The 25017-nt window shown below is 39.0% G+C and overlaps 1 protein-coding gene across 1 annotated transcript; it reads left to right on the top strand.

Moving 5' to 3' along the window:
- The first annotated feature begins 594 nt into the window (after positions 1-594).
- Positions 595-23516, top strand: apoba (apolipoprotein Ba). The gene is made up of 29 exons (XM_044375984.1): positions 595-853; positions 2051-2092; positions 2789-2901; positions 3018-3163; positions 3685-3832; positions 3923-4075; positions 5147-5271; positions 5361-5437; positions 5541-5997; positions 6228-6369; positions 6494-6640; positions 6969-7180; positions 7827-8034; positions 8128-8304; positions 8509-8712; positions 9536-9703; positions 9848-10053; positions 10182-10364; positions 10558-10688; positions 11153-11363; positions 11553-11725; positions 11826-12001; positions 12574-12695; positions 12858-13231; positions 13465-21045; positions 21165-21276; positions 21619-21651; positions 21789-21975; positions 22122-23516. The coding sequence occupies exons 1-29, from the start codon at positions 802-804 to the stop codon at positions 23301-23303; spliced, it is 13242 nt and encodes a 4413-aa protein (XP_044231919.1). The 5' UTR covers positions 595-801; the 3' UTR covers positions 23304-23516.
- Positions 23517-25017: the final 1501 nt, after the last annotated feature.

Below are 25017 nucleotides of genomic sequence, written 5' to 3'. Positions count from 1 at the left end.
GATTTCCTTATCAGGTTTGAGTAAATATGTTTCCATCTATAGATTTGCATTAAAAATTCTTGTTTTTCCGTTCCATATTGCTAGTTTTGAACAAGCTTTATATATAATATAACATAATATAATATATATAAATCAGTCTGATAAAAGATAGCATCTATTAAAGGTTACTATACTACACTGTACTCAGCTTACCTGCCCTCTTATCTTTACAATGCATTTAAACTGCAGACACTTTCCCCCTGGTTGCACATCCTGACCTATTTAATCTGGAATTAAATCATCAGAAAGTGTAGGTCTCCCTGAGTAAAACAGTAAAACAAATGGAAGACTCCATCTTCAGTAGCAGCATCTACCAAAGTCTAACTGTTGATTTTGTCTCTGCAGAAACAATAATCAAGCTCATATACTGTCTTGATCCATCAGTGGTCTCTATGATCACTGTGATTCTCATAATCTAGTATCATTAACCAAAACATAAATTATCTTGTTACAGCACCACAATCTGAATGATAACCAAGAATTTTAATTCTAAAGTATACAAGACATGAAGAGGACCAAAAGAGTTCCAATATCTGTGGTCTGGAGACACCTAGACCTATTTACCCAACAATAACCTTCTGTACTAGTCAGAGTTTGAACTTTGAACCAACCTCCCAGACTTTGCTATGTTGGTACCTCTGGTACTTAGCAGGGCTGGGAAGAGGGACTTTATAAAAGATCCAGATAGAGGTGTTAGTGTATTAGTCAAGACTGAGAGGACTGAAGAACACAGAGGAAACCATTTCTTTCTTTAGCCCCACGATGGGTTACAAGCTGTGTCTGTTACTGCTGCTGAGCAGCTCCGCGTTGGCTCGTAAGTAGGAATCCATTAATATTTAAAATTAGAATATATATATATATATATATATATATATATATATATATATATATATATATATACAAAGTCTAAATGACATAATATTTTGTAATCATTTGTTGTTTAGAACAAATTATTTAGTGAGGCAGCTGATGTATACAGGCCTTTTTCTCAGAACACATGTTGACTTGTCATAGCAGGAAAAACACGTGTATTTAATAACACTGATGATGCTGCGTTCTTTTTAAGTGTGCCAGTTCCACGGTCCTGTTATTTCACACTCACTGTCATGGGATACTGGATGTATGTATATGGAAAAGAACCATAATTATTGTTATAAGTTGCACCTGTGCTTTTCCTAAAGGCCTGTTATTGTTATTTGTGTACCATTAGCAGTCATCAAGGTTATTACAAAAAAATTGACAACATTTTTGATTCAACATGTCTTACATATCTATATGAACTGTTATTCTTATACACACAAAGTGCATTGTTAGAACTGAATACAGTAGATAGATGTTGCAGTAGATATACAATATATATCTCAGCATATATCTCACATTATGGATGAAATGAATGCTTAGCACTAATGTGAAATAAGATGTTTGGCTCATAGCCCCTTTTCACAGAGGACATTTTGACATGTCACAGTAGGAAAAACACAGGGTTTGAAAAATAAAATGAATGATGGTTGAATGCCATTCAGCTGCTTAAGTTTCAGGGTGCTGGTATGGTGCATGTGCATCACCACTGGGACACTTCAGAGGGGCAGAGTCATTGTTGATGCGATTAGTGACATCTGTGCTTTTCCTACAATGACAAGTCAAAATGTCTGCTGTGAAAAAGCATTAGGGCATGTAAATGGAACAGAATCATAATTAATATTATTAGTAACACCTGTGCTTTTTCTACTACATGCCTATTATTAGTTCCTACTTGTGGATGAACACATGGAAGGCATTAGGATTATTTCTGTCTACATTTTGGATTGCACATGTTTTCATGTTCACTATTATCCTTACATACATTCAATTCTTGATTAAAACAGCATAAATATTCAACATGTATATTTCTAATGATATTTTGTGGCTTTATTGCCTGAATATTTTCAAATTAAAAACAATAATGTCCAATAACCTTATGTTTATTAATTACTCATATGATTCCTCACTTTTTTTTTTTTTTGCTTTCCAGAGCAAGACAATGACAATAATGAGCAAACGTCAACATGTCTGTGTAAGTTGCTATCCATGCACCAGTTACATTCACATGAAAATATCCACAACCTAAAACTTCATCAAAAGATGTCAGAAGAAGACTTTTCTGAAGATTGTAGTTGAGTAGTTTTCATTTGTAAAGGAAAAAATAAGAATGATGCAAAAAGCTTCTATTACATGTTTTCAAGAGTTGATAAAACTTCAAATTGATGCAACAGCAACAACGGTGGACTTTGGCTGATACAGTGTATGAACCTGGAAAGAGCCGAGTGTGTATGTGCATAGGGTAGATAGAGGGGGCTAGGTGGCATGTTGTTGCAAACACTTATTGAACTGGTAACAGATCGATGGTCACTCTGCTAAACTAATAAACACATGACCTGTTTTTTGGAGATAGCGGCAGAGGCTGATGGACTTCGTGCTGTTTATCATTCTGTACAATAGCTGTTGTTCACTTAGGAATATCATTTAGCCACCACTGGGTACAAAGGTCCGCTGCAGAGTGACGATGTGGAACTTTGATTGTGAACTAATGATGCAGGAACACACAGAACGTATACCTATACACAGGCATACATTGTTGTAAACCTATAGGTTTGATATAGGAACACACAAAGGCTTAAAAATGATTTGATCAGCAGTTAGAGCTCTGCACAGAAGGGACAAAGATCTCAGAGAGTCAATATACCTGTGTGATACTATTGTTTCATTGCAGTGACATCCAGATTCAAGGCCAATAAAAAATATGTCTACCAGTACACCACAGAGAGCAGGAATGGTGTAGTGGGTGCTGCCAACTTGAGGAACGGCCCTAAAGTCTCTTGTCAGGTACACAACTGTTTATGTGTCCCACTTTGTCAGTTCATTTGATAACAAAATGTTCTTATCTGGGCTCCCTCATTGTCTCTCACACTGACCCTGACTCTACTCTCACATATCTATAGGTTGAGATCGAAGTCCCACAGACGTGCAGATTCATCATGCACACCAGGGAGTGTGCTCTCAGTGAAGTGTCTGTCATGGATCCTCAGGGCCAGCCGGTGTACAGGCAGGCCCCTGGTTCTGAGGCCTTCCAGGCTGCCATGGAAAAGTTAGTGAAAAACATTCGTCTGATACAATGACATGGTGTCTCTTTTGTAAGGAAAAAAACAGATTTTTAGGGTTTAAGTAAAGAAAAGGAAACTTTAAACTCTTTACAGTCGACTTTAGCTGCCACAAATGCACACATGGTAGACTGCTGTGTAGACAAAGAAATCATGCAAAGGAAACTGTTGAATTCCCACACACTGTCATCTCTAAGGTTATTTAAAATACAATATTTTGGTCATAGACCTTATTCTACTTGACTGTGAATTTATAAAGTTGAATTCTATACTTTATTTTGTAAAATTAGCTGTGAAAAGTGAGCCCCGGGCGACAGTAAGTTACCCAAATCTGATTTTTCCATTTATATATGACACAAATCAGTTTTATTAATGAGAATGTGAACAGTAACCAATAAATAGAATGGACCTTAAATGTTTCTAGTATGAATGTGGTCTGAGCCTAGTTAAACAGCCGATCTTGTTTAATGTGAAATATTCCTGAATGGTCTGACTGTTCTTAATCCAGGAACTCGCTGAGGTTTAGTTTGGAGCAGGCCACCAGCGTCCAGCTGTACCCAGAGGTGGACGAACCGGTCAACATCCTCAACATTAAGAGAGGAATTGTTTCAGCCCTCATGGTGCCAGTCATGGAGGACGAACAGAGCAGCCGCATGGTCAATATCTCCCCTGGTGATGCTCTTTTGATTTAAATACATTTATTATCTAGAAGGCCACATCCCTCATTTGCTGTTTTCTCTTTCCAGAGCACAGTGCATGGCCAGTGTTTAACAGACTACATGGTGAATGCCAGGAGGGACATTGCCATAGATGTGACCCTGTCTAGAGATCTGTCGCAGTGTGACATGTTCTATGGCAGAAAACAGGTCAACAGCCCCCTAGCACTGCTGCAAAATCTGGTGAGACATCAGCACCTGCCTCTTAGTGACTTTAATATTACTGTGCAATTAACGTAAAATATGACACCCAGTCAAAAGAGAGAATGCTTTCAGGAGAATTCAACTCAGACAATAAGACACTTTATTGGCTTCTGGAGGGAACACCTCTCTTTCCTCTCTCCTATATACACAGAGGTCAAAGGTCAGGATTAGGACAAAAAAATGACCTCTTTCAGTAGGTGCACATGTGGAGTAGACTCATAGATGATCAGAGAATTTAGGAGAGGGGAAGGTGGGAATATACCTCTTGAAATTGCTGGAGAACAGTTGAAAATGTGAAAGAGTTTACACTTTCGGCACTATAATCTCCACTAACCTTAAATGGGAAAGCAGTGTTTACAAAATCTTAAAGTTGACTCAGCAGAGATGATATTTTTTGTATAATTTGGAGTTTCAAAGAGTCCTATTGTCCTGTTTTATACATTAGTCACAGAATGTGTTTAGTTTGGCAGCCTTATGAATGCACTGAGGCCACTCGCTCCAATTTCTCTCTTTGATTTATAAAGTTTGACTTCACTAAAAGGCTCTGAACATTGTTAGGGATTATTGTCAGTCAGCATGTTCTCTTTGAAGAGATGCCCTCTGGGTGGAGGTATAGACAGCTGGTGGTCCCTGTGGCTGTTCAACTCTTGAATTTTAAACCTTTAGCATTTTATGGTACATTTTGTTTTTAGTCCTTGGTATTCTTTACCAGGTATTTATGGTATTTTACATATTTTAGTATGGTCACCAAGGCAAGTTCCTACCAACGTTTCTTCTAATGGCAACTGAACTATAACAGTGCTGTTACATTAAGATGGATACGCTGGTTCCATTTATGTGAACTGGCAGTCATCATACATTAAATGGTTTTGTATTATGCAGAAATACTTTCCTATGTCAGTGTAAAATTTCCGACATTTTGGTGAACAGGTTGCCAAAAGTAAAAATAGAATTAAGATATTTAAGTGCTCTCAAGTCTTTAATTTTTCCTGTTACTTGAAAGTAGGCTATACATTAACATAAATAAACATGTTGATGTTTTTATTTCAGCATCGCCCCATGTCTAAGCTGATCACAAGCACCCAAGACTGCAACTACCAGTTTGACAATAAAGGAAAGCACATCACAACAGCCATGTGCACAGAAAAACACATCTACTTGCCCTTCTCCCATGAGTAAGACATCATCTGAGAACATCTTCAAAATATGTGTATATAAAGTACACTGTTATGCCTTTTGCATCACCTTCTAATCTGCCTTGCAGGGATAATGGGATTTCATCTGTTGTAACCCAGGATCTCAGCTATCAAAGCTCCAAAAGGATAAACAACAGAGTATTTGGTAAATTATAATATCATGTCTGCTGATCCTGACATGTATAATTTTAGTTCACAATTCTTATTGGGAAATGCAAAAATGACATGCTAAAGTTGTATCGCTACAGATGTGAATCTCAGACAAAGCAAGCCACTCCACTTTGAAGATCCTGATGATAAAGCTCCGGTCCAGACAAAGGACGCTGCTCTGAGCACCCTGCAGGACCTCATGGCTTTGGCAGGTACAGACCAGGGTCAGAAGAGGACCAACCTTTTCCATAAGCTGGTGTCCAGCCTACGTACCCTGAGGAACGAGACCCTGAGCCAGACGGTCACTGAGATGCTGGATAGGTCTGTCTGGCTCACCTGGCAGGCCCTGTTGCAGTGTGGAACCCCGGAGTGCACCAGTGCCATCCTTCAGTCTATTAGGACCATTGATGGGGTGTCACTAGAGGTGGATGCTCTTGTCTATGGGCTGAGTCTCCAGGCTAACCCTGATGCTGCACGCGTCCGAGACATGCTCAGCATGGCTCAGTATAAACAGAGCAAAGCAATCATGTATGCACTGGCCAACACAGTCAAGAAGTAAGTAAAATAAATTTTTTCCTGTTTAAAAAAACAGAGATGAATGGTTGTCAGACATCTTTTTTAATGTTACAAAGCTGAAATGTAGAAGATCTGCTGATTAGCCTGATTTTGGCTAACTGTGTAACTGTAACTGCCACAGGTGACCATTAGAGGGAGACATTCTCAAATGTATCTTTTTAACACAATTTTTATCCAAACCAAATAATATGATTATATCTTGTCTACAGGTTCCATAGAGGAGAGATTACTCCAGAGGTCACAGATGTGTCAAAGTTCATGGAGACACTCTTAAATGACTGCTCAGGAGAAACTGACCTTGACTCTGACTTTCCAACTGAGCCTGAAGAAATGTCCTTCCTTGTCTTGAGGGTACTGATAATCATTCAAGCATCTCACAACCTGTTGTTTTGGATTCTGTGAGGAGTCAGCTCTTGTCAGGGAGTCTGTCTCAGTGTTTCAGTGCCCCATATTAATACTTTTTTCCAATCTCCAGGTTGTTGGTGTCATGGGTGAAGCCATGCAAGCAGTCAGCCCCGGCCTGATTTCCACTATTTTAAAGTGTGCTAAGAGAACTGACATTCCATTATCAAACCAAAAGTCTGCCATACAGGCCTTTAGGTTGATGGACATCAATGATGAGGTACAGTCACACACACACACACACACACACACACACACACACACACACACACACACACACACACACACACACACACATTTCTTACACATTCATGATAGGATGATGATGACCACAGGCATACATTGTTGTATTTAAAATTGACTGCCTGACATTTAAACAAAGTCACACACAAGCAACAGCAAAAATACCACTGGATATAGCATAAATTATTGAAACTTGAATATTGTGAAAATGTACAATATGCACATTTTCATAAATATACTCTTGGGCTGTTCCTAAGCACTGGTCACAAAAAGCCAACTTAACTTTATCATTTGGTTAATCACAGGTCAGAAATGTCCTCATGGAGGTGTACCAGGATGCTCAGAGCCCTGTTGAGAAACGTGTAGCAGCCTATCTGATTCTGATGAAGAATCCAGACCAAGCCTTGGTGAGGGACATTGTGAACACTTTGGAGAATGTGAAAGATGAGCAGGTCAAGAGCTTTGTGGTCTCCCACCTGAAAAACATCCAAAACTCCAAAGAGCCACAAATACAACAGTGAGTAATCGCATAGCAATAATTAGTAAGCTATTAGAATAAATGAGCAAGTTACAGTCTGTTAACGGAGGTTAATTTTATTTACAGCTTTTTAGAACATTCAATGTCTGCTTTCATTCTATAAAATAATACAAAACATGTATTAGTGAACATGGTGGAGCATTTAGCAGCTAGAGAGACATATATTTCTCTCAGGAGTTGATGGAGACCAAAGCAGTGCTAAAAGTATGTAAGAAAGTATTGCACTTCATTTCTTTAGGTGGTGGTAAGTGAATGCTAATGTTTCTATGTTTCTGCTGGATGTGTACATGGGAAATTGTTGGCTAACATGTTAGCCAGCGATTTTATAAGGTGATAAGATGTTAGCATTGTGGGTTTCTCAGCTTGTTAGGAGTTCTTCTGCCCCCAAGTGACAAAAATCAATCAATGCATTCCCTTTAATATCAGGGAAATAAATTGAAGCCAAAGTAGAAGCATGTACATTGGGTAAAGACAATGGTGTTTCAAACATTACAGGGCATGGAAAATGAAAGGGACACAATCTTTTTGCCTACAACCTCTTTTGAATTTAAAAGAGAAAATATAAATATTGTTGTTTTGGCACTGTGTAATCTCACTAAAACCTTCTTTATTCTCCTTACCAAAGACTCAGGGAGTACATTGAGTTAGCCTTGAAAGACCAGCTGGCACTCACAAACACAGTCTCTGATGGTGTGTCCCGCAACTACAAGATAGACTCTCCCTTGGGTTCAGTGCAGAGCAACTTCATCTTCGATGCCACTAACACCTTACCCAAGGAGGTGATGTTGGAGACCACTTTAAAAGTTTTTGACTACAACCATAACATCTTTGAGGTATGTTTTCAATAGCATATTTCTTACATGTGGTGAAGACACACAAATTAGCCTTGTAAAGAGTTTTAAGCATCTAAAATTTTGCCCTTCAAGGTTGGTGTTGAGGGAACAGGATTTCAACCAACAATTGACGCTCTTTTTGGAGAGAGGGGTTTCTTCCCTGAACCTATCTCCAAAGTCATGTACTGGGCGGGTGACAATGCTCAGATGCTCGAGGATGTTTTGGAGAGAATCACACCCAACAAAAACAGAATGAAAAGACAGAGACAGGTGACATGATTTTTTGGATATCTCAATACATATTGTGCTTGTTTATTCTGCCACATGAATAAAACCTTTTCCAACTTGTAAAACTGCATTTACTCAACATGAGAGCGGCTATGAAATTACTTGGGTACATTGTTGTTGCCTACAGCAGATTCATTGCTCATGCATGGCCAGGAACTAATACATATATTGGTAATATCTCTCCAGGGCCTCCAGGATTTTTTGAGAGATATCACAGACAGTGTCCAGAGGCTGATGGATGACATTCAGTCCTCTCCTGCCCCTGAAGCCACTGCCTATTTTCGGCTTCTGGGAAATGAGATAGGATACATGAAGACCACTGACATGAGAGAGATGGCTGGCACTCTATTCATGTACTTCCACTATTTCATGAGGATTCTGCCTGAACAGGTCAGATCTATTGTTTCCTGACATGAACACTTCAAGAGAAAGAAAAACTCAAAAACCTGTGTCCTTTTAATTTAGTTTGAAATTAAAAACTACAAATCTAATCCTAACTATCCGTAAGTGATAATCCTCCTGTAACACATTTGATTTACACTTCGGTTAATTTTAAAAGAATTTAGGTTTCATGGGTAACAGCTGCATGGTTACATTAACATTAGTTAGTCCGAAATTGACTCAGCCACAACTCAGTGGTGTGGACTAAAGATTATGGCTCAGAATACCGAAAAAGAAACAAAACCACTAGTCAACAACCATGCTAGTGGCTCTGAGGCTGCACTTAGCTGAATGCTAATGTCAGCATGCTGACATGATTACAATGGGAATGCAAACATGATGATATAGATATGTTTACATTTGTGTTTAATTAGCATTAAACACAAAGAGCAGCTCAGACTGACACAAATGTCATTCATATTGGACAGACTGAAATTTTGACCTCATGGTGGCATGCGAGTAAACATCATGGGATCATAAAATCATCTGGGGACCATAAATTTCTGCACAAAATTTCATGGCAATCCAACAGTTGTCGAGATATTTCAGTCAACCAAAGTGGTGGACCAACCAACTAACTGATTGGCACTGCCATCACTGGAGACAACACAGCTTGGCTAAAAATCATGCAGTTAACATTAAGTTATAATGTTCATGAATAGACTGTGACTCACAACCATCTTTTGTATCCTCTTCTTCGCCTGACTTTATAGTTGTTTGCATTTCTTCATTTTTATATATTCATATAACCTGTTTGTTTTATTTCCAACAGGCCCTTTTTTCATTGATATCTAGCACTGACCATGACATCTTTGCCCACTACATCTTCATGGAGAATGCCTTCTCACTACCTACTGCCTCTGGCCTCCCTCTGAAGTTCTCACTGGCTGGAGTGTTTGCCCCTGGTGCAAAAGGCGGCATGACTTTCACTTCCAGCATGGTAAGATAGCTTCTCTTCATCTTATTTTACATGTAGAATAAAGTTATAGCTACTGTAATTTTACGTGTAGGGCCTTATGTTTCCATCCCATGTAAATGTACTGTTTAAGGCTTTATTTTTTCTGTTGTATCCTTTTCTGTGCAGGGTGCCCTGTCCTTCATGCCTTCAATTGGATTAGAATTCATCACCCAAATGGGTGTGCACATTCCTGATTATGTGGACGCTGGGCTTCAGATGCACACTAATATGTACCACGAGAGTTCTCTCAATGCTAAGGTCAACATCAACAGAAACCAGATCAAACTGTCCATTCCTGCTCCTAAGTCAAACACTCAGTTGTTCAGTGTTAGGTTAGTGGCACCTGTCTTATATGACACAAATCTCTTTCCAAAATGACATATGACATGAGTACAATATTGCAAGTGTCATGTTGTACTCTCTCATCACTTCATAAGTCTTCTCTCTTTTTGGAATATAGCAACAAGGTGCTGTCAGTCTCCTCTGGTCAAACAAAAATAGTGCCATCTCTGGTGGAGGACCGGACTGATTCAACTGACTGCCAGCCCCTATTCAGTGGTCTAAAACTCTGCACCATAGTCCGTTATTCCAATGCGACCTCCATGGACCAGGCCCCTTATTATCCTCTGACAGGAGAAACCATGTAAGGAGAAGCAACATTAGGACATCTAAGTTGAAACCCACTGATGTAACGGGATGATGTTTGGTTTTAATTCTCTGTTTGGTCAGCTAACATGCAGATGTTTAAATAATCAATGTTTTACTCAGCATAATGTACTCTGTGATTTACCTAACCAAATAATGCAGCTTTAATGAAACCTGTGTTGTTTTTGTAGGTTTGCAGTTGAAATCCAGCCCACAGGGGAAATTTCAGAGTACACTGCCACCATGACCAGTGAAACACTCCGAGAGGGTAAAGAGGGTCGTCATAAAGTAGACTCTCTGAAGCTAACCCTGAAGGCTGAAGGTACTGTTATAAGATATTGTGTGTGTGCTAGTGCGCATGTAAATTCGAACAGGCCGGCCAAATATCCCAAGACATTACATCCACCTTGGACCTGAAATTAATTTTGCCCTTTCATTAACTTTCCCAAACCTTAATCTTACCCTAGTTGCCATGCACAGCTATTATAGAATGCAAATGTTAAAAACATGGGCATTAGATGAAAAAACACATCACGCCAAGGTTGGTAGGCATGCACTTGGAACTGTTAAGAGTCCAGAATGAATGGATGTGTTCCACAAGATTGTCCATAATTATGCCTGCATACATGGTGTAACAGGGTAAAATAGACAAAATATGCATTTATTAGGTGCATATATCACTAACGACATTGATATGGGCACCTGTGCTAATAGATCTAGAGCCATCAGTTGCCACTGTAACATAGATAAACACTGACTAATTAGTTTAATTTCTGATTTTACTAGGTGACGAATCAACAGAGGCTACAGCATCTCTGAAATACAATCGCAATAAGAATATTCTCACCACTGAGGTTGTTATTCCTGACTATGATGTGGAAGCTGGCATCAAGCTGGCTGTAACTGACAGGGATGCTAAAGGAATGAGGATGCGAGGTATCACCATTGATATCACCAACAAGAACATCCCACAGCTGACTCTGGTTGGACGCACAAGGTACATGCTGTAGTTCTATAATTGAGCCTTAATTTTTTCCTAATGATAGATAATGCCAAAGTTTCAGTTATGCTGCTTAGTTTCTTAAGACTGAATGAGTGGATCATAAACATTCCTGGAAATGAGGAGCATGAAAAAACTGAGACGAAATCCAAACAATTTTCAACCTACATGTACTTTTAAATGTAGGCTTGAAATGATGAAGGACGCCATGCTGCAACTCCAGATGGTCATTCCCTCTTTAAAAACTGATGCCTCTGTTACTGCAACCCTGAAGAAGGATGAGGATATGCTCATGGACTTAGAGACAGTCATCAACCTCCCTGAGACTTCCTACCAACAGAAAACCTCTCTCAAATATGGTAACCTTTATCCATCTCTTATGGCTTCAACATAGAAGACAAATTCAAAACATCTATTAATTTGTATATTTGTTGGTACATTTGGACTTTCTCTTAAAAGATGCTGACAAGTTTGAGGTGGAACTAAAATCAGACCTGAATTCAGAGATTCAGAAACTGATACCAAATGTAGAGGATCGTCACAGGCAGCTGCAACAACTCATCGATGATACCCTGGACCAGAAAGTGGCAAATACTGATATGAAACTGCGTCACATAGTCACCAAAGGAATTGAGGTAACTTATTAACATTTGACAGGCTATTTATTACCTGTGTCAAGGAACTTGTGTTTTCAGTCCCATTAATATTTCTGTGTGTGTTAGTTAGCATGATATTGCAAGAATATTTGAATTTAAGTTAGCCCACGAGCCAAAGTAGAACTGATTATTTTTTGATGTGGATAGTGTCATCATCAGTCTATGACATAAATGCCATAATTTTTGAACAGTTTCTGCAGCTACTGCCAAATTTAAATGAATTATGGACATATCAAAACTTAGACAACTTACAAAATTTGTAGCTTTGTCTTGAGGTAGTGCATTGTGTTGCTGCACAACATGATATATTGAAATGGCTATAACTCAGTGGTCAACTCATTGCAAAATTTGCACAATTCACTTTTTCAGAAATTCATATTTTTTACAGAGATAGGTGTTCCACAAAAATCACCATTTTTGTTTATCACTGCATATTTTGATTCTAGATATGGATCCAGGTGCAGATTAAAGACATATACTTCTCTCTGAGTGCTTTCAAGCTCAGTTTTAGTTTAAAGTGAGATTTAATTCATCTTTGTGTCACCCTGTAGGCAGGTAATATTTGGCTGGACAAACTGACAGCAAGTGTCCCCAGTCTTGCAAACCTACGAAATAAGAGAAGCCTTTCAGATCTCACATTGCCATCCCTGCCTGAGAAACTGTTCCTGCAGTCGTAAGTGTTTTAAAACATTAGATTTCACAGAAACTCTAACTCAACATTCAGCTATACTAGTTGTTCTGGCCTCTGGTTCCCTATGCAGTGCAATTTTTAAATATAATTTCAGGCGCAAAGTTCGAAAGTGGAATGATATTGATTATCCATTTTTTACAACAGTGACAGCTTGTTCCGATACCAGTTCAACAAGGACAAGATGGTCATCTCGCTTCCTCTGCCACTGGGAGGCAAAAAGTCAAAAGAACTGAACATCCCCACCACTCTGTCTACTCCTCTCATAGATTTACCAGAGATAGGCCTATATATCCCTGCCAATAACTTTCCACTGCCACCATTCACTATACCACCCTCTTTGGATTTCACGGTACCCCTTCTCGGTCTCGCTGAAGCATCCACCAAGATCAACAGCAACTTCTACAACTGGGAGGGTTCCATCTCAGGGGGCAACAACACTGTTGATGTCCCAAACTACATTGCACAGTACAAGATCATTGCCCAATCACCTTTCAACCTACTGTCATACAAGCTTGAAGGTAAACTTCTTGTTATAACACCAATTCTTAATAGTCAGTGGAAAATTGCTTTGGCTTATGGTTTTTCAATCAGGAACACTGGCATTAATGGTAAGATTGTTAAGATTCAATGTGTATCTATTTCCACTAGTTGATCAAACTGTTCTCTACTGTAAAACTGAGCTTATGCTACATCTTTCTCTGTGCTGTAACATATATTGATATTGTTGTCATTTCTTTCTGTCTATTTAAAGGAACTGGGATGATGTCAGGAAGAGCTGATGATAATCTCAAGTATCTTGTGAATAATTCCTTCAGCCATAGCCTCATCGAGACAAGCTTCAATGAGGCTGTGGTCTTAGAAACCTCACAGGTGACGAACAAACTCAATGCTAGGGCCAACTACAAGATTGAAGCCTCTAGTCCACTAGGCCTCCATGCCTCTCTCTACTACTCTACTCAGTCAACTTCCTCTCTAGATTCAGGTGAAGTTACAGGAGATGGCAACTTGGACGGAACACTTAAAATAGGTTCACTGTATACTAATACCTCCTACACCCTCAACTACAACCTGCGTCCATTTGAAAGACAAGGAAGAGGAGAGTCTACCCTGCGCTTCGACTCTCCATTCATCCAAGCTCACAACATGATCCAAGGAGTCTACACAAACTCAGAGTTGAACATTGTTTCCAAAACAAATGTTCAGAATGACATCCTCAGGCATGTAGCAGAGCTGAAGTATAAAGATGCACAACTGACCCTTAAGTGCAATGCTGTTGCCACAGCCATGAGTAAATCACTCAATAACAAAGTTGAACTTGGTGTGTCCCGCCATATGGCCATCCTCAGAATTGAGTCACAGGCAGATGATGAAACAAATAGGGCATACTCACTTATCTCAGGCTCCCTGGATTCAAATGGACTTGAGGTAAACTCAGAGGGTTCCCTCACCTTTGAAATAGGTCGTGGATTGCACAAAGCGTCTGTTATGGTTGGCAGAAATGGTCTGACTACAAGTGGAACTAACAGCATTCAGTGTAGCCCTGTGACATTTGAGAATATTTTCAATGGTGCCATAGACAACAATGGAGCATCCCTGTCCTCCAAGACCAAAGCAATGGCTGATGAAAGTAGAGGAGAGCTGAGCATTGAGGGTAAAATCACAGCTGCGGAAGCCTCCTTGTATGGTGTCTTTAAGGGCAATGCATACGATGCAATCACAAGAAACAATATGAATATTGTACTGAACAGAAGGGCTTTGACCTTTACTAGCAATAGCATGGGAACACTGAGGGAAATGAAAACAGAAAATAGCCACACACTGACCCTCACTCTATGGACCCTAGCCCTCCACTCCAACACTGACAGCTTCATCTGTGAGGATATTCACTATAAACAAAACACCAAAGTTGATATGAAACCATTTGTCATGTCATTAGATATGACAAATGACCTCAAGTTTTACGACGTCAGTTTGAACAATGAAGGCCACATGAAGCTTGAGCCAATTAAGGTGCACCTGAGTGGAAGTATGAAGGGAGCGTATGGGGAAGGACACAACATTAAACATACCTATGAAATCAACTACAATGATATGGCTGGAACAATGAAATGCAGCACTTCTGGAAATGTAATGGAGGCCCAGCTGAGTCACAACTGTGAACTTGAGTTTGCTGGACTTTCCTCCAAGTCAAACTGTGAGGCACGAATAAATTCTAAGCCTCTACGTTTTGACAGCAGTATACGCACCGTGGCATTGCCTTTTAGCCTCACTGTTGATGCCCTTGTCAACAGTGATGGAGAAATTCATCTATATGGGAAGCACACTGGACAACTATACAGTAAGTTGCTGGTTGAAGCTGAGCCCTTAGCTCTTGCATACTCACATGACAGCCGTGTGTCAACCACACATATGCTTCCAAGTGGGGAGTCATCCGCTCAGTTAGATAATAAATTTGATGGTCTCCTGATACCAAGTGACCAATCTCTGACCTGGAAGCTAAAATCTAAGCTTAACAACCATGCCTATAACCAGGACATCAGTACTTACAATGATCCTGAGAAGATTGGATTCGAGTTTTCAGGAGTAATGTTGACAGATATTTTCAGCAAGTTGAGCAGAGACAAGAGATCAGTACCAGACATACAAGAGTTCAGTATGGCTGGTTTCCTCAAGTATGACAAGAACAGTGACTGTCATATCATTGAGATCCCATTCATCGAGAGCTTTCCTGCTGCATTTCAACAGCTCAAGAATACACTTGTTCAAGCCTTAGAATCACTGCAACAGTTTATTGACAATCTAGATATTACTCAGTTAATTGCTGACTTTAGAGCCAGGTTAGATCAGCTACCGAGGCAAGTGAGTGACTTCATGCAAGAAACTGACTTGGAGAACAAAGTAAATCAAGTAAAAGCAAAACTTGATTATTTGATAGATGAGTTTGCTATAACACTGGATGACTTGGAGATCGCAATGAACAACTTAAGAAAGAACATGGAAAGTACGGTGATGGACATTGCCAGGAAAATTAGAGACCTCATTCTTACAGTCAAAGACTATGTCCAGGCAGGACACCTTGCTGACAAGATAACAAATGTACTTTCACAAATTGGAAATCAGCTCAGTGCATTCAATGAGAAGTATGAAATCAAGCTGTCACTTCTTAAAGCACTTGATGCCATCGAGGACATCATCCGACAGATTGATTTAAAGAAACTCACCGACAGCAGTGTTGCATGGCTACGAGAACTTGATTCTAAATATGGGATCTTGGAGAAAATCAAAGAAAAACTGTCTGAAATGAAACAGGCCATTGAGAACTTTGACATCAAAATGTTCCTCCAAAATGTAAAGGATTACCTTCTTTCAATTGATGTGGCCATGTTTGTTGAGCAGCTTTCATATAAAATCCCCTCTTCAGAGATTGAAAAAGTGATTGAATCTATGAATGATGTTATCGTCAACTGGATTGATGAATATGAAATCCCCAACAAACTCAATGCAGTGTATTCTTACATTAGGGATCTACTTTTGCATTATGATATTGATGATAAATTCAAAGAATTAATGGATCAAGTAGTAGTTCTCATCAAGGAATTTAAAATTGAAGAGACTGTGCAGTCAATGGTAGATGCTCTGAAAGATATTAAATTTGAATTTGTTTATGATAAAATGATGCAATTTCTGTACAGTGTGACAAGTCAGCTCAGAGCAATTGACTTTAAGGAAAGCATTGAAAAACTTAACAAACACATTTCTTCAATGCTTAAGTCAGTGAAGGAATTTGACTATAGTGTATTTGTTGATGAGACCAACAAGAAAATTGCTGAACTGACTAACTATATCAATGAGCAGATTAAAACATATGAGATTGTGCAAAAATTTGAGGCTGTCAGGGAGTTTTTCAGGGAGATTCAAAGTGCCATCTTCAAATATCTGGACAAACTCAAAAACACAAAGGTGGCTGATGCTCTAAAGAAACTAAAAAATGTTTTTGACACTACATTTTACAATGACATCAAGTTGAAAGTGCAGGATATCCTTGAAGATATGAAACAAAGAATTCTTGACATGGATATCAGAGATGAAATGTACATTTACCTCCAAAGAGCAAGTGAATCCTATACAAATGTGGTTGCCTTTATCTCCGCAAAGTTAAACCAATTAATAGACGAGATCAGCAGAGTGGTGAAGGACAACAAGACTTTCAACCAGATAAAGCAGGCTCTAGATGGAGTTCTGGATGCACTGAAAAAAGCTAAGATTAAAGTTCCCACTTTTACCGTACCTCTTACTGACCTTGTCATTCCCGCATTTACAATCAAGTTAAACAAATTGCAGGAGATCAGCATCCCAGCTCAAATTTCAGTCCCTGAGTTCACCATCCTCAACTCCTATACAATCCCTGCCTTAACAATAGACTTTGATGAAATCAAAGCAAAGATAGTTGCAATCATAGATGACATCAGAGAATTTGACATCCAAATGCCTGATCCTGAGGAAATCTTTGGGGACCTGAAAGTTCTTTATCTATCTGAACTACCAGATCTCACCTTTCCTGAAATAACACTTTCAGAAATCAAATTTCCAGCCATCAACATCCCCAAATTGAATTTGAAGGACTTTGAAATCACAATGCTTCCAATTCCGGAGATCAAATTGCCTGAGGTTCCCAGTGACATTTGTATCCCAGTTTTTGGCAGACTCCATGGAGAATTTAGAGTGAATTCCCCACAGTACACTCTTGTAACTACAGGGAAGATTGAGAATTCAACCTCCACACCAAAAAATCCACAGTTTATGGCCACCATTACTTCCCATGCCAAATCACCTATTGAGCACCTTGAATACACCTTTGAGGCTACTGCTCAGTTGGAGGCTCCCAGAATGAAGAAATTGCTATTCACAGAAACTGTGAAAGCTACACATATGGCCTTCTCAATTGATCATGAAGGATCCTTGATACTCACTGGCTCTTCTGCTGAGGCCTCTGCCAAGACCACTACGAAAGCCACAACTCAAATGTACACAGCAGATTTGGTCAACAACATGGCACTAACACTGAAGAGTGGAATCTCTGCAATCATAGACACAGCCTACAACCACAACTTGGACATCCCATCAATGGAAACTTCAAGTCAAGCAACAATGAAACAGAATATAGCAGCTACAATCGATTCTGGCAGAATTACTTTTACAGGTGATACTACTGGTAATGGAAAGTGGTCCATTCAAGACTACTCCGATGAAGGCACACACAAAAGCAATGTAGAATTCAATATTAATTTTGGCACTGCCAAGTTAACTTTTGCAGGGGAAACAGACTGTACAGCCTTGAAATTGAAGCAAACACTGACTGCTGAATCAGTAATCCTAAGCCATATCACTGTTGAAGCAAGATGTGAAACTGAAGTTCCATCTGTCGAGAAGAGTGTCACAGTTTTAAATGGAGAGGCCCATATTGGGGACTTGAAAGTTGCACTAACAGCCTCTCATGATGCTGTTCTCACTGGAACTACGACTGGATCCATGTCCAACTCGTTGGAATTCATGGCCCATCCATTTGAGATTGTGCTTGATGTTAAGAATAAAGTAAATTTAAAGATATTCTTCCCACTGAAGCTTACTGGTAAGGTGGATCTCCAACATGACTATGGCATCATACTCAACTCTGAGAGGCAGCGGGCTTGTTGGTTTGCTTTGGCAAGATTCAATCAATACAAGTACAATCACAACTTCACAGCAGAAAATAATGAAATGGACATCTTCTTCCACTCATTAGCTAACGGAGAGGCTAATCTGGACTTTTTGACTGTTCCTCTCTCTATCCCAGAGATGACTGTACCTTACCTAGAAATCAAAACCCCTGAGGTCAGAGACCTCTCTCTGTGGGATCATACTGGATTCAAAACCTTGCTTACCTCTCCTCAACAGTCATTTGATATGAACCTAAAGCTTCATTACTACAAAAACCCTGATATGCACAGCTTTGAATTATACCTTGAACCAATCTACAATGCAATCAGTGACAATGCCAACATCATCCAGGCTCAATTTGAACAATATCGAGACAAAGTAGTTGTACTTCTGAAAGATTCGTACAACCAGGCAAAGTCACAGTACATCAAACACAAAATGGACACTTCTAGCCTGCCACCTAAAATCTTCATTGTCCCTGGATACAAAATACCAATACTGAATATTGAGGTGTCTGCTTTCCAGGCTGAGATGCCTGCCTTTAGCTACATTGTTCCCAAGGAGCTCAGTACACCAAGCTTCAAAGTTCCAGCACTGGGTTTCTCTGTGCCATCCTACACGCTTGTGCTACCATCTTTGGAGTTACCAGTCATCCATGTTCCAGAAACTTTAAGTGAAATAAAGCTACCCACTTTCACACTACCAGCCATTCAGAACAATATTTTGATTCCAGCCATGGGTAACATAACTTGTGACTTCTCCTTTAAATCCACTGTGATTAACCTAAGTGCTAATGCTGGCCTTTACAACCAGTCTGATATTATAGCTAGGTTTGGCGCTTCCTCAACATCTGTGTTTGACATTTTTAATGGAAAAATTGATGGCACTACTAGTTTGACAAGGATGAGAGGAATAAAACTGGCCACTACCATATCCCTGGAGCATAAAAATGTGGAAGCAAACCACGAATGTGCTGTTAGTCTCACCAAAAGGAGCATGGAGGCTTCTGTAGGCAATACTGCAAAAATCAGTCTACCATTCCTCAATCTAGAATTGAATCAGGAACTCACTGGAAATACAAAGACCAAACCAAATATTGCCTCCAAGATGAAAATGAAATACATGTTCAACATTCCTTGGATTGAGTCTGTAGGCAAGGGAAACCTTGATACAAACTGGGAACTGGAAGCACTTTCTTCCTATGTGTCACTGGAGACCTCTACCCAGGGGAAGTCAGACATAACTATAATGGACAGTTGTAACTTTGCTGGAGATCTAAAAAATGAAGCCAATTTCTACCTCAATGCCAATGGCCTACGTTCAACTGTCATGACTGCCTTAAACTCAAACATTGACAAATTGGAGAAACAAAAACGAAGCTCAAATAATATCTTCCAGTTTGACATGAATAAGAACTTTGCTCTTGAGGTGTCCTTGCAACGTGTGTTTGCAACAGTTGATTACACCAGCAATAACAATGTTGATTTTGCATCTTTCAACACAAATGGAAGGCACACTCTTAAAGGAGAACTAGATGTTGTTCCTTTAGCAACTTTCAAGACTACAATGAACATTGATGCAAGTCAGCCAAGTAGTTTGGGTCATGCTGGACTCCTTCAGAGCATCAACCTTGCCATTGGTTCAGAGAAGCAATCTTTCACCTGGAGTGGTAAGGAACAGCTGGCATCGCTCATCCATGCTTGTGATTTACTCGTGTGCAATGATGAATCTGAGGTACGCATGGACTTGACTGGATCAGTGGAAGGCCACCTAGCTTTCTTGAAGTCAATTAAGCTTCCAGTATATCAGAAGACCCTCTGGGATGTGCTTAAGTTTGATCAAGTCACAAATATGGACAACTTACAATTCCTTAACATCTCTTCCAGCGTTGTATATACAAAGACCATGGAGGGCCAGGAGTATGCTATTCCGTCTAAACTATTTGAAAATGGTGTCACTTTTAGCATCCCTGAGATTAACATTGCAGTGCCTTCTTGGGTAAAAGAAATTCCACGCTCCATTAGGAACATAGACATGCGATTTGAAAATGCTGATGTCCCTGATCATCTCACTCTTCCTCTTGTAATCTCAGTTCCAGCCTTTGATGTGCCATTTACCAACTTGTACGTGGAGCCATTTACAATTGATCCTAAGAACCTTCACATCCCTAAGATTATCACCACCACAGCCTTTGACATCATGCTGCCTGGCTTGCCAGTAATGTCAGTGCCCAGCTACGATATTAACACAGAATATTTACAGGGGAAAATGTCATTCCTTTCATTTAAGATGCCACAATATGAAATCACAGTATCATCTTTCACCTTACCGAAATCTTTTAACATTGGAGAGTACACCATTAGCCTAAATGAGATTGCAAGTCACATTTCAAACTTTGAACTTCCAACCATCGTGATTCCAGAGCAAAAAATTGAAATCCCTGAAATTGCCCTCCACCTGCCTTCAAGTGTGTTTGTCCCAGCTTTTGGTGCCCTCAGTACCACTCTGAAGGTTTCCTCCCCAATTTATAATGTGTCAACAACTGCAAGCCTTGAAAAGAAGGACTCCAGCCTTGTGACTTCGCTGAATTCCATTTGTACTTCTACCATGATCTTCTTGGAATATGACCTTTCTGGTAAGACTGGCACACTCTCATGTTGCAGAACTTATTTGATAAGAACATTGTGTGTGAATTACTGGATCTAAGATATTGCTATATATGTATAATATTTTATTTTTCTTATGTCCCCTCAGGCAGTGCAACCCTTGAATTTTTTAATGGAGTTATCAGTCTAAATGGGAAGTGCAACTTGATTCATAACGATGTAAATGTCGACTGGCAACATGTTTTTACACAAAACCTGAGGTAAGCATATAAAGAATATTTTGTGCTTCTTCAATCTATAATTAGATTGGAAGTCTAGATTTGTTTGCTACATCTCATCTCAATTTCCAAATGGGTATGTTCTATATATTTGTTTCCGGCATGTTTAAAGTGAATGTATTCACAAACTATTGGACAATACTTCAGAGATAACTCTGAATTTAGGCTTTAAATTATTAGTGTGAGCCCAAGGTTAGGAAGAAATGAACAAGACTCTTTATATGAGGTCTGGTTGGCACTGTTGCAAGTGATGGTCTTTAGAATGCTGCCCCATGTTCAAGTTAAATCTTGATTTAATATAAATATTGCTTTTCTTTTTTTCAGGATGAAACGTCAAACCTCTGTGGCTGATTACATGTAAGATTTTTAATACTCATAGGCTTAATTTCTGCATATTTCAGCAGTTCTCAAAAGACTTCTTGCTCAAAGGGGTTGACCAAAGATTACACTAAATACTAAATACCTCTACTTACAACTGTTTCTTTCTTTTAAAGGGCATCTCGTCATACTCTTAATGTTGACATCACCAGCCCAACGTTTGTTGATGTGAGCTTCCGCTTTGCTTCCCGCAAAGATGGCATCACTGCATCTATGTCTTCTCCGTCATCTGGTTTCTTTGGATTGCATTTTCAGCGGAGATCTCCATCACAACTGTATGGAAAACTCTTCAGTCGTTACTTGGTAAGACACTCTTTGAGCTCTTTTATTTGCATATTGCTCTCAACAGCAAACAATTTTAAAATCTACAGATGGATTGATGCTATATAACTTGACAACTTGACACTATTTTAACCGTTATTCTCCTTTATTTCTTCCCTCAATTTCAGTCTACCCCTGGGAAGGATACTGATATTTTCACTGTCAAAGCCACACTGAAAAACTCTCAGTTGAACCTACAAACCTCCTGGAATTTGGAAGTCCTTCATGATGTGATTGAGGGAACGAAGGACAGGATTCCTGCTATGACAGACTCTGTGCTCAAGTTCATTAACAAGTATCACACTGCCCACTTTGGCTTTGATCTCAACCGTGGCAGCATGAAGCTGAAAAGCACAGTGTCCAATGTCATAGAGAGAGCCTATCATGAGGCTCCTATGTCTTTCAACTCACTGCAGAATTCAGTCAAACATCTCAGTGATCAAGGAAAAGACATGTACATGAAGGCTTCTGACAGCTTGATGTCCATAAGTGTGCAGGACATTATAGATAGGTTAGGTCGTGAGACTAAACAAATCTTGAAACGTAGTGAAGACAAGATTAATGTCTTACTAGATGCAGTCACAAAGTTCTTGAGCAGTGTTAAATTTACAGTGCCTGGATCCGGAGAGAAGCTCACAGGCATGGAGATGTTCCAACGAGCTCGTCATTCTGCATCAAGAGCCACTGACAGGGCAATCCGAAGGTTTGCCAGTCTTATGGAGAAGATTTCTACATACATCAGGGAAATTGAGTTCATCATCCCTGGAACTGATGTTGTTGTGAATGGAAATGAGATAATGGAAAAACTGAAGTCTTCTTTTAGATCTATATATGATCAGCTAAGAGATTCAGTGCGCAGGTGGATTGATTTGCTTAACAAGGCAGTTAATGACCTCTCCCAGGTGACTGAAGGAAAAGTCAAAAATTTCATCACCTACCTAAAAGATGACAATTTGAAAATTACTTCTCAAGTTGATGCCACCTATGCAGGGGTTGTGCAGTCTTCAAAACAATATTTTGGGGAGGCAAGCAGACGTGTGGCTGAGTATAAAGACCTTACCAAACTGAAAGTTCAAGAGGCTTATAATTCTATGAGTATGAAGCATGTGAATGATGATATCAAGGAGTTTATCAGTATTTTGCAATCGCATTTCTATGGAGGACTTAATGAATTCATCGATCTAATGAGACGAGCATCTCAGAGCACAGCACCATACATAAAAGTGAGCAATAAAAAGATGGAAATTGAAATTCCTTTACCCTTCTTTTGGAAATCTTTCAGTGAATGGCCAATGCAATCCAGACAGTGAAAATACCTCTTTTGATAAATGCGGTTTTATTATGGATGACCGAATTTTTATGTCTATGTGAAAAAATGACTTTTTGTGAACTCACATAAATTATATGTGTTATTCTTATGTGAGATTTTCTTTAAATTTGACAATTTTTACAATTATAATGTACCAAATTTTGTATGCAAGTTACTGTTTGATGGTGTTAAATTAAACATTACCAAATACAAATTTCTGTGTTTGTCATACTGTTTCAACATTTCCTTCTTAAATCAATAGACCCAATTATTATAAATATACAGGGCCCCCCAAAGTTCCAGGTTCACTGAGTGATAACTGGTTTGTGGAATATTATCAACTGTACCTGTAACATTTTTAGGGGGTCCTACTTTATTAACCGATCTTAAGGCCCTGTCTTACACAAGAGTCTCGGGTCAAAATCTATCTTTAAGACCTACATTTTTTCCATCTTATTATTTTGTTTACATTGCATTACCCTAAATCCTTTGTATATATTACCACACAGCAAACCTGGGACCATGTCTTATTCCAGCAGAGGAATGCTATACATTCATAAACACTACTGTCTGCTGCACAGGAACAATGTATGTAAATTCATAAAATGATGAAATACCAGTTAGAATGCAAACTGACTTTCCATGGCAACATATCCTCTAGATTCATCCAGAGTGGTATGTAAAGTATAGCATGACGTCTACTTTTTGACATTAAAGTAAATGTGATTTGCTAAAAAGGGAAAACCTTGGGAGTCATTTTTGATAAACATAATTTCAACTCACATCTGAAATATTCTGTAAAAACAAAGAATGAATAACATTTACCTCTTTCTGAACTTGTGATGACACTGTGACATTGTACAGTACCTGCACAACATTGTTTAATACAGCAAATGATATGTATCTGAATTCACACAGTGGTCATCCTTATAAATGTGTTTGGAAAGTCATGGTAAAATGATCCCTGTGGTTTACACATGTGTTCCTTGCAATCAATCTTTTGTTTATCAAAGATGGCAGTATTACATCTTAGCAATATTGTTAGTATGAAGACAGTATGCTTGTTTTAAGAGTGACAGGGGAAATTACAGGTGGCTACAAAAAGGTATTATTAAGTTCTCTTTGTTCTATGTAGTTATACCACATAATCATGAGTCATTTTAAAATAAGCCCCATATCTTTATGAACTAAATTTCAGGAATATCCTTTTTGTCCCTGTCAGGTGTGAACTGTAATCACTGAGAGGCTGTCATGACTAAGCCAAGACAAAACAATAGACATATTGTGCAATATGTCTACTCCTCACACAGAATACACTGTCTCAGTCTAAGGGCGATGAATACATGATTTTAGTCTCCGATTGCACTGACATTATAATACATAAAAAGTTTATCAGTATAGCTCTTTTCTAGTGAGGAACTCAACCTTCTTTCCAGCGGAAGAGATCTTAAAAAATAGAGCAAACATTTAAATAATTATACAAATTTAGCAAATAAAGAAAACAATAAAAGAGAAAAGGAGAATAAAATAATACATGAAATATACACGTGAGGCTGTTTAAAGGAGAATTTGGGGTTTTTCAAGTCTTTCTTAACGCAAAGCTCACATGTCATATGTAAATTTAGAGTCATTGGTCTTTGTAAGTGTTCTTTGTACTCTCCACTCTGGCCATGAAGCAATACCTCTGTAATGTGATTACACTGTAAAAGATGGGG

This window comes from Thunnus albacares, chromosome 15, assembly GCF_914725855.1.
Source record: "Thunnus albacares chromosome 15, fThuAlb1.1, whole genome shotgun sequence".
In the NCBI taxonomy this organism is placed as follows: Eukaryota; Metazoa; Chordata; class Actinopteri; order Scombriformes; family Scombridae; genus Thunnus; species Thunnus albacares.
Note: the sequence above shows the minus strand (reverse complement) of the source record. Positions and strands in the feature narration are given on the sequence as shown.